This window comes from Octopus sinensis, unplaced genomic scaffold (assembly GCF_006345805.1).
Source record: "Octopus sinensis unplaced genomic scaffold, ASM634580v1 Contig06847, whole genome shotgun sequence".
Taxonomy (NCBI): domain Eukaryota; kingdom Metazoa; phylum Mollusca; class Cephalopoda; order Octopoda; family Octopodidae; genus Octopus; species Octopus sinensis.
The window spans coordinates 20,001-31,042 of NW_021829603.1; the positions used below are offsets into that span (position 1 = coordinate 20,001).

At 40.6% G+C, this 11,042-nt stretch overlaps 1 protein-coding gene across 1 annotated transcript in view; it reads left to right on the forward strand.

Moving 5' to 3' along the window:
- Nucleotides 1-10,775, forward strand: part of LOC115227668 (leucine-rich repeat and transmembrane domain-containing protein 2-like) — a 15,898-nt gene extending 5,123 nt beyond the window's left edge. Inside the window, exons 2-4 of the mRNA XM_029798424.2 lie at nt 7,160-7,371; nt 9,706-9,777; nt 10,689-10,775. Coding sequence (XP_029654284.2) covers nt 7,181-7,371; nt 9,706-9,777; nt 10,689-10,764 — 339 coding nt within the window. The 5' untranslated portion in view covers nt 7,160-7,180 and the 3' untranslated portion in view covers nt 10,765-10,775. The remainder of the gene's footprint in view (nt 1-7,159; nt 7,372-9,705; nt 9,778-10,688) is intronic.
- Nucleotides 10,776-11,042: the final 267 nt, after the last annotated feature.

Genomic DNA, 11,042 nt, shown 5'->3' on the forward strand with positions numbered 1-11,042 from the left:
CACTACCACCACCATCGTCATCATCATCACCACCACCACCACTACCACCACCATCGTCATCATCATCACACCACCACCACAACAACCACCACCACCATCGTCATCATCATCACCACCACCACCACTACCACCACCATCGTCATCATCACCACCACCACCACCACACCACCACCACCACACCACCACCATCGTCATCATCATCATCACCACCACCACAACCACCACCACCACCACGTTCGTCATCATCATCATCACCACCACCACAACCACCACCACCACCACCACCACAACCACCACCATCGTCATCATCATCATTACCACCACCACAACCACCACCACCACCACTACCACCACGTTCGTCATCATCATCACCACCACCACCACAACCACCACCATCGTCATCATCATCATCATCATCATCATCATCATCTGTTATAAAAAACTTTCGGATGGTTCTTAATTACCGATTGTTCTTTACTTGAAATCAGACAATAACAAATCACCAAAGGTGTTAAGTGGTGCCTTTCTCCCGTGACTCAAAGAGACCAACACTCTCCTTAGAATGTGAGCTATACCCAACAATGCTGACTTCTGGATCACCTCGAGCCTGACAGTAGCCCCAATATTCTTAATATGTTTTTCAAAGCCCTTGAAAACTGCCCCTAATGCTCTAATTACCCCCTGTATCACCATTACTTTCCTTATGCCCCATAATTTTCCTATCTCATCTCCACAGTAGCTAGTATTTCTCACTCTTTTCTGTTTCCTTACATTTCACCCTTTAATCGCCTGCTATTGCTACATCGATATCTTTGCTTCTTTTTCATCTTTATGGATGAGCACAATATCTAGTCGTCTCGCCTCAATGACTTGGTCGCAATGCATATTAAAATCCCAGAGTATTTTGTAATGTTCGTTTTCTATTACCCCCTCTAACTTGTGTTCATACCATTGTTCGGCTCTCTCGAGGTTGTTGTTGTTGTTGTTATTATTATTATTATTATTTATTATTATTATTATTATTATTATTATTATTATTATTATTGAGTGAGAGAGCAGTGCATGCCATCAAAGTGACACTGGGGTAAAATATACGAAGCCTAGTATACCCATCATGACTACCCGTCTGATAAGGGTACACCAGGCACATGCATCACAACCATATGTGCGCGACATGGTGATCCCATATCAAGATAAACAGCGCATGACCTTGCAGGTGGGGCCTAGTTAGAATTTTCTTTTGGTCGAATAATCCATCCCGCTCAAAAGGTCCCTGAATAAGGATTGTTTAAGGCTGTTGAACGAACCACCCATGTTTCCAAAAGTGAAATATCCAAACCTCTAAGAATTCCTTTCAACACATGGCTATGATGCTCCCCCACTACTTCTGCTTGTGATCAGAGATGCACATATCGTCAGCCACTAAGGGACATGCTCAACTGGTTATGGTCAAACAACTGACAAGCAAATCTGTGGTATTGAGCAGAATATTTGCTGTAGCCCATCTTTTATACCAAGACAAAACAATGTACATGATAACACTTCCAATCAGTTAAGATCAGAAGCCATGAGAGCCACTGCCTGGTACTGCATCAGGACATTTATTATTATTATTATTATTATTATTATTATTATTATTATTATTATTATATTATCATTATTATTATTATTATTATTATTATTATTATTATTATTATTATTATTATATTATTATTATTATTATTCAGTAGTTTTATTTTTATAGCGTGCTTTCACTTCACTACCGAGCGCAGCTCTGTGTGCCTTGGGTATGTGCTGTGATTTGTTGTGATGCTCTGATGGTTATTGTATGGAAAGTGTTCTGCGTAGGATGTGTGCAGTGCCTAGTAGTGCAATTTTCTGTATGTTATATGTGTTTGTAAGTCCTGGTGTTTTTGTTATGTATTTGTCTGAATATTTTTTTATCATGCCTAATGCACCTACTATGATAGGAATTGTTTCTGTTTTCAGATTCCACATTCTGGTTACCTCTATTTCCAGGTCTTTGTATTTTGAGAGTTTCTCCATTTCTTTTAGAGACACGTTGTTATCAGCCGGTATTGATACATCAATTAGAAAGCATTTATTTTTCTTCATGATCTCTGACAACTATATCTTTATTATTATTATTATTATTATTATTATTATTATTATTATTATTATTATTATTATTATTATTATTATTATTATTGTTTTCGTTATTGCCCACATAGGCCTACATAGAACATACAGGGACGCAAATACAAATGCACAAACGGACACAAACGGAAGGGTTTACCAAGCAAACATAAAAGAATAACAAAACAATTATCAATAAATTAAACAAATACAATTCCCCAACAGGGGGGGGGACTTCCAAAGGAAAACTGTGCAAACCCCACAGAAAATCACGGTTTCCCTGACCACTTAGGCAAGTACTTCCGCTCCCTTTTACTCCACTCAGGAGCGCATGCTCAGAGCTGGCCCCATCCCGTTCACACGAACCATGCTTGTCACTCTCGTTCCCCTTTCAATAAATTTGCTAGAAAGGAGCATCTCCCTCTCCACTCTGATCCGTCTCTTCAAGTGGAACCTCAAAAAGTTGATCAGAGATCTGCCAGAGAGGGAAGTGCTGGTCTTCGGTCCTTTCAGTCTTGCCCATCACACAGCCTCTTCCGTCGTGGCCACCCGGCAGATGAAAGCTGCCCGGCCTTCCTGACCAAAAGAAGAGGGCGGAGCAATCTTAACAGTAGTCTCGGTTGATAGTCGGATCCGTGCGACACGCGACAGTAAGTGCTCATCATAAATCCACACATCAGAAATTGTCGGACACTGGATGAGTGCGAGCAGAACGGCTTCATCGCTCCGCACACATCTCGGGCAATTCCGACTGACAGCACTTCCGTGCCTGTGGAGTTTATACTGAACTGACAACGCTCCCCGGTAGCAGGCCAAAGATTTTTGGAAGTTATCCAGAGGCCCCGGGCCAAAAGTCCTCCGGAAAAGATCGGTCAGTTGTTCCTCGTTGAAGTCCGGGGCCTCCTTAACGACGTCGTCACACCTATCCTCCACTAAACTCCTACAGACCGTAAAGGTAGAATTTCTAGCCACTCGCCTCCCTCGGTCTCTCTGCTTGACCCAGGGTTGCATTTCCGTTAAGGAGACGAATTGAGGAAAAGTGCGTCTAACTAAGGGCAACCACCCCTGCTAATTATCAAAGAAACGCTGGAGATGCTGCAGCCCCAGCGCCTGCCTGCGCATCAGCAACCATGGCATGCCTAGCCCTCCGTTCAGCAGCTGTTGACAAGTAGATAGACCGCCTGACAAGAGGAACGCGCCCCTTCCACAGAAAGCGAAAGAGTATACACTCCAGCATCTTCAGGCGTGACTTGAGGCAAAGTACGACAGTCAGACGGCATTCAATGACGGATGCGACGTACATATTCGTCACATCCGCCCGACCTTTCAGGGACATTTTCATCTCAGTCCATTTCTGGGTGAGTTTGGCTACTTAGATCATTACCTTGTCCAAGTTCTTATCCACCTCAAAGACATTCATCATCTCGAAAGAGTCCAGAGGCTGGCTACCCGCATGGTTCTTGGTCTCAAGCATTTGTCTAATGAAGAAAGGCTGAAGACGCTCGACCGTTATCCTCTAGAAAAACGACGACGTCGTAGTGATCTCATTCTTGCTCACAACATCATAAGCGGAAAGTGTAACTTCTCGAAAGAGCTGTTCTTCACTCCTGCTCCAGAGCGTCGGCTGCGGGGTCACTCCGAAAAGCTCTATCTGCAACGATTTCATCTCAATCGAAGGAGAGGGGCTTTCTCCGTCCGGGTTGCAGATCCGTGGAATAAGCTGCCGGACGAGATAGTGAAGATGCCGACGACCGCTCGGTTCAAAGTCTCCCTTGACCAGAAATGGCCTGAACTCTTTGCATGAACACCACTCTGTACATAACTCCATGTCCCCCTATATGGCCTTGCTTTTTTGCTTTTTGAGCCCAAAAATTAACTTAACTTACTACATCGCTAAAGACATAATGACGAGATAATCTAAATTGGAGTTTCGTAATCATGGACATAAAAGCCAACATTTTGCCAGCTGCCATTTTCGTATCCTGCGTGTGAGATCGCAATGAGATCTTAAGGATATCACACGAGTATCGTTGGTGGAATCGATCGAGACGTTGGATATGCTTGCAGTAAGCTGTCCAGGTTTTGCATCCGTACAACAGCACAGTTAAGGCACATGTTTGACAGAACTCAAATTTCGTTGCCGCTTTGACGTCCGATCACGAGTGGCTGTGTGGTAAGTAGCTTGTTTACCAACCACATGGTTTCGGGTTCAGCCCCACTGCGTGGCACCTTGGGCAAGTGTCTTCTATTATAGTCTCGGGCCAACCAAAGCCTTGTGAGTGGATTTGGTAGACAGAAACTGAAATAAGCCCGTCGTCTATATGTATATATATACGTGTGTGCATGTATGTTTGTGTGTCTGTGTTTGTCCCCCTAGTATTGCTTGATAACCGATGCTGGTGTGTTTATGTCCCCGTCACTTAGCGGTTCGGCAAAAGAGACCGATAGAATAAGTACTGGGCTTACAAAGAATAAGTCCCGGGGTCGAGTTGCTCGACTAAAGGCGGTGCTCCAGCATGGCCGCAGTCAACTGACTGAAACAAGTAAAAGAGTAAAAGAGTATTATTGATGTTTCTATCCCCTGAAATAGGGGCCTGTCACTAATGGAGTGTCTATTTTGTCATTCCCTTTTCCTCAAAAAAAAAAATTCGGCCCTTCAAAGTCACTAACTGGCTTATACTGAGATCACGTGTTCGTGTGTCCATCATAATTCCTCACCTGTTAACCATCCGTCGCTACGCTGCCGGGGACGACACAGGTAAGAGGAAATGCATCCTTCAGACGATTCCTACTGTAATGATCACGATGATAGAACCAGGGAGAACCTATTCTTTTTCTTGAAAGAAATTTTAATTCTATATCCACCCCCGCCCCGCAATCCAACACACACAAATACACACAGATACAAATACATACACACACACACACTTATGCGCGCTCTCTCTCTCTCTCTCTCTCTCTCTCACTGTATTTTTCTTTCAGCAACAACAACCTGTCACTATAGTGGAAGTTTTTTAAAGTTTGTGTTGATTTGTCTATGTATTGAGAAACATACATATATTTCTTTACTACCCACAAGGGGCTAAACACAGAGGGGGACAAACAAGGACAGACAGAGGGATTAAGTCGATTAAATCGACCCCAGTGCATAACTGGTACTTAATTTATCGACCCCGAAAGGATGAAAGGCAAAGTCGACCTCGGCAGAATTTGAACTCAGAACGTAACGACAGACGAAATACGGCTACACATTTCGCCCGGCGTGCTAACGGTTCTGCCAGCTCGCCGCCTTGAGAAACATACATAAGCACACACACACGCTCGCGCACACACACACGCTCGCGCACACACACACGCTCGCGCCACACACACACGCTCGCACACACACACACACGCTCGCGCACACACACAACAATAAAATACCTATATGTATCCATATAGTTACTTTTTGAAGTCTGTGTTGCGTTGTGTTGACAGACTTACACTTAAAGTTCCTGCGTTTTTAGCCAAACTTTTCAGTTACTATAGTGAGAATACTACCCATCTACCTCTCTTTTACACACACACACACACACATACACACTCTATCTCTCACTGAGTTTCTCTTTTAACAACTGTTTCTGCCCTATTTTTTCCTCGATGCAAATATAAGTTGTGACAAGAGTTATTTCCCGTTCATTGTATTTTTTCTCTTAACAACAACTTTATCTTCTCCCTTTCTTCCCTCCATGTAAAAATACGTTGTGATAGGAGTTAACTCCCACTTTTCCTTCTCTTCTTACCAATCTCTACAAAGATGTTTTGACGCACAGACAGACGGAGATCAGCTTCTCTTGTCTAATATTGGCTCGAAGTGAACTCACTTCGGGTCAAGCTCGCCTCGAGCCAAGTTCCCTTCGAGCCAACATGTTTCAATGTAATTGGACGTGATAACACCTTTTGTTGCAACAATAATCCCCGGAGAAAATTTTCCCACCCGGTGTTATGTAAATATCTATTTCTTTATTACCCACAAGGGGCTAAACACAGAGGGGGACAAACAAGGACAGACAAATGGATTAAGTCGATTATATCGACCCCAGTGCGTAACTGATACTTAATTTATCGACCCCGAAAGGATGAAAGGCAAAGTTGACCTCGGCGGAATTTGAACTCACAACGTAACGACAGACGAAATACGGCTACGCATTTTGCCCGGCGTGCTAATGTTTCTGCCAGCTCGCCGCCTTCGTGTTATGTGAATACCCTCTCTTTCTTTCGGAGAGGCACTGATTACCTACACGCACACATACACACACGGCAGTAACTTCCGCCTGCCGAATTCAATCACAAAGCTTCGGTCGGCCCGGGGGCCATAGCAGAAGACACCTGGCCAAAGTGCCACGCAGTGGGACTGAACCCGAAACCATTTAAGCAGGAAGCAGCTCCCTAACCACACAGTATTATTTTTGGCTGCCAGTGATGTCATTGACTTGTAGGACTTCCGCTTCATTGGGTCCATAGTAGATCCGCCATGTATGCTTGCTACGCGTAAGTGAAGCGTTGGGTTTGTCTATTTGCGTGTATGTTATTTTTATTCGACATTATCACTAATTAAAATTATAATCTTTAATTAGGTTCTTAACATTGATTTTCGAGAACCAGTTTGTTCTAGCATAAAATATTAAATTGAAAATAGGTGAAAATAGGTGGCACGTAAAAAGCACCATGCGATCGTGGCCGTTTGCCAGCCTCGTCTGGTACCTGTGCAGGTGGCACGTAAAAAGCACCCACTACACTCACGGAGTGGTTGGCGTTAGGAAGGGCATCCAACCTTAGAAACACTGCCAGATCAGACTGGAGCCTGGCGCAGCCTCCTGGCTTCCCAGATCCCAGTTGAACCGTCCAACCCATGCTAGCATGGAAAGCGGACGCTAAACGATGATGATGATGATGAAATGAAAGATAAGTTCATCATGTGGAACAAGTGAACATGAAAGAAATAACAAGGATGTCTGATATTTTCTATTTCCTTCTTTTCCAGATTTAATCTTCGCCTGAAAGTATGTTCCGTCGCACAATGAAACTAATGCTGGCTTTTATGCTGACACTATACCTGAGATTATTTTCGGAGGGTCATGCCGTTCCAGATTTCTGCACTAAATGCAGGTGCAATGAGTTCCAGACTCAAATATCATGTGCATCTCTCAGACTGATTACGGTTCCACCAGCCATTCCCGTAAATGTCGAATATTTGTAAGTATTAAACAAATTTTACATCTTTTCCACAACAACCAATAATTTAAACTCTCATTGGTTCTTCTACCAACAAATCTTTATATATAAAAGTGAAAAAAAAAATTACCATCATTTTTTTCCATTTTAATGCATTGTATTCGCTATTATATAAGGGAAGTAACTCTCTAAAAATGTCTACGATGAGTCAACGATTTAAAAAAAAATTTACCATCATTTTTTTCCATTTTAATGCATTGTTTTCGCTATTATATAAGGGAAGTAGCTCTCTAAAAATGTCTACGATGAGTCAACGATTTAAAAAAAAATTTACCATCATTTTTTTTCCATTTTTAATGCATTTTTTTGCTACTTTTTGGCTATAACTCTCTAAAAATGCTTTATAGTTATTTCCCTTACAAACCCGAGCAACGCCGGGTGATACTGCTAGTACTTTATATTGTTGATCTCATCGTTTTAGACACCATGTCACCTGCCGCAAAACCTTCTTCGTCCGTAGCAAATCGACGACCTCATAAAGGATGTTTGAGCGGCCCCAGAGGTGAGATCTCTGTATACAAGGTGTTCTGGCAACTCGAAAGTCAATGGTTCCAACGATGTGGACGGCCATATGTGGGCATACGTTTGCGTGCAACAACAACACTCGTTTTGACAATGGACAGGCGGCGTTTTGACAGGCGGCGAGCTGGCAGAAACGTTAGCACGCCGGGCGAAATGCGTAGCCGTATTTCGTCTACCGTTACGTTCTGAGTTCAAATTCCGCCGAGGTCGACTTTGCCTTTCATCCTTTCGGGGGTCGATTAAATAAGTACCAGTTACGCACTGGGGTCGATGTAATCGACTTAATCCGTTTGTCTGTCCTTGTTTGTCCACTCTATGTTTAGCCCCTTGTGGGTAGAAAAGAAATAGGTATTTCGTCTGCCGTTACGTTCTGAGTTCAAATTCCGCCGAGGTCGACTTTGCCTTTCATCCTTTCGGGGTCGATAAATTAAGTACCAGTTACGCACTGGGGTCGATGTAATCGACTTAATCCGTTTGTCTGTCCTTGTTTGTCCACTCTATGTTTAGCCCCTTGTTGGTAGTAAAGAAGCAGTTTTGACAATGGATTTCAGCATTTGATGCAAAGTGCTAATTTCCGTTTGCTGGCCAGCATTTCAATGAGGCCTACGCAGGTGACTATGAAGGCCTTTCCCAGGTAATGTTCCAGTATGGCCCTGCTGCGTTGCTTAAAAAACGGTCAACATAAACTTTTCTGTGGATTCTGAATTTCTTTTCTGTTGGCACAGGCGAGGGCCGCATGGTAAAAAGCTTGCTTCCACACCACATGGGTCCGGGTTCAGTCTCACTGCCTGGTATATTGGGCAAGTGTCTTCTACTATTGCACTGGGCCGACCAAAGTCTTGTGATTGGATTTCATCGATGAAAACTGAAAGAAGCCTGTCGTACGTACAACACACACACACACACACACACACACACACACACACACACACACACACACACACACATATGTGTTTAACGTTTCGAGCGGAGCTCTTCGTCGGAAACATAGGAAAAGGAAAGATCCAGAGAAGGGAAGACAGAGGAAAAAAATCGCCAACGGTACACACGCGGTCACATTATATATATATATATGTATATATAAATTCGTATATATATATAGATAGAGATATATGTGTATATATATATACATGTATATGTATATATACATATATATACATACATCAAATAAAATCAAAAACAGAACATGGAGGATATTTTATTTTATATATTCCCTCTCACCTCTGCCACTATCTGGAGTATACAGGTGCTTACACTTATCAAGTATTCACCCTACATGCATATACACATACATGCATATACACACATACATATATTGGATTGGTGCGTAATTATTGCGGCATTTTTTCAACAAAGTTTTTATTCAACAGAAATAATAACGATATATTTAAGAAAAACATCTTTAAATGATGATCTGTCCGTCTGCCAAGCAAATGGGAAGCAGTAATTGAAGTAGATGGTGAATATGCTCCGGAATAATCATTTAAAGATGTTTTTGTTAAGTGTTGTTATTGTTTTTGTTGAGTAAAATTTGTTAAAAAAAAGCCGCAAAAATTATGCACCAACCCAATATATATATATATGTAAAGTACAGACAAGTATCGACCCATAGGAAATCCTATTAATATCAACCCTTATGAACATTTCTTATTTTCTAGAAATATTATTGCATTCTATAATTTATATGAAACATAATTGCCTACCCTTGATATTAAATGTATTATCACAAAACTGCTGTGAACAATATCTTATGAACTTAGTTTCATGTTACAGAAATCTGAAGAATAATAAAATCACAAATATTGGAGAACAAGTCTTCCAGAACCTTACCAATTTAAAGAAACTGTAAGTCCGATATAATATTAAATATTAACTGTCTCCCTTTCAATCCTTTCCGTTTTCTTTATCTGAGAATGTGTATGAGGGCATATATCTCTGAACAAAATTCAGTCTCCGTCCATCTACTTTTCACTTCCATTCTTCTTCTTCTTCTTCTTCTTCTTCTTCTTCTTCTTCTTCTTCTTCTTCTTCTTCTTCTTCTTCTTCTTCTTCTTCTTCTTCTTCTTCTTCTTCTTCTTCTTCTTATTATTATTATTATTATTATTATTATTATCATTGTTACTGTTATTGTTATTATTATTAATAATATTATTATTATTAATAATAATAATAATAATAATTATTATTATTATTAATTAATATTATTATTATTAATTATTAATATTATTGTTACTATTATTTATTATTATTATTATTATTATTAATTATTATTATTATTATTATTGTTATAATTATTATTAGTCATTATTATTAATTATTATTATTATTATTAATTATTATTATTATTATTAATTATCATTATTATTATTAATTATTATTATTATTAATTATCATTATTATTAATTATTATTATTATTATTATTATTATTATTATTATTATTATATTATTATTATTCATTTTTCTTTTTATTCTTTAACATGTATCCTTTTTATCCACCTCATCACCATTTTCTCCTCTTGCTCCAGCTCTTCCTCCACCACCTCCTCTTCCTCTCCCTCCTCCTCGACTGCCGAGACAAGCCATTCCTTTCATTTCGGAGTCAATAAATGAGTACCAGTTTCACACTGGACCCAATGTAGTGGATTTGCCCCTACCCCGGAATTGCTGTCCTTGTACTGAAATTTTAAACCGATATTTAATATTTTATCTCAAATCTGTTCTACCCCTTTTTTATAAACTCATCTTTATGTTAAAGAGAACTGAGGAATAACGAAATCCAGGAAATTGATGAACAAGCCTTCCATGACCTTACCAACTTAAAGGAATTGTAAGTCGGATCACTCATGTTAACGCTATTTCATTGACGATATACTCTTTACTCTTTACTCTTTTACTTGTTTCAGTCATTTGACTGCGGCTATGCTGGAGCACCACCTTTAATCGAGCAACTCGACCCCGGGACTTATTCTTTTTGTAAGCCCAGTACTTATTCTATCGGTCTCTTTTGCCGAACCGCTAAGTAACGGAGACATAAACACACCAGCATCGGTTGTCAAGCAATGCTGGGGGACAAAGACAGACCCACAAACACACATGCACATATATATAT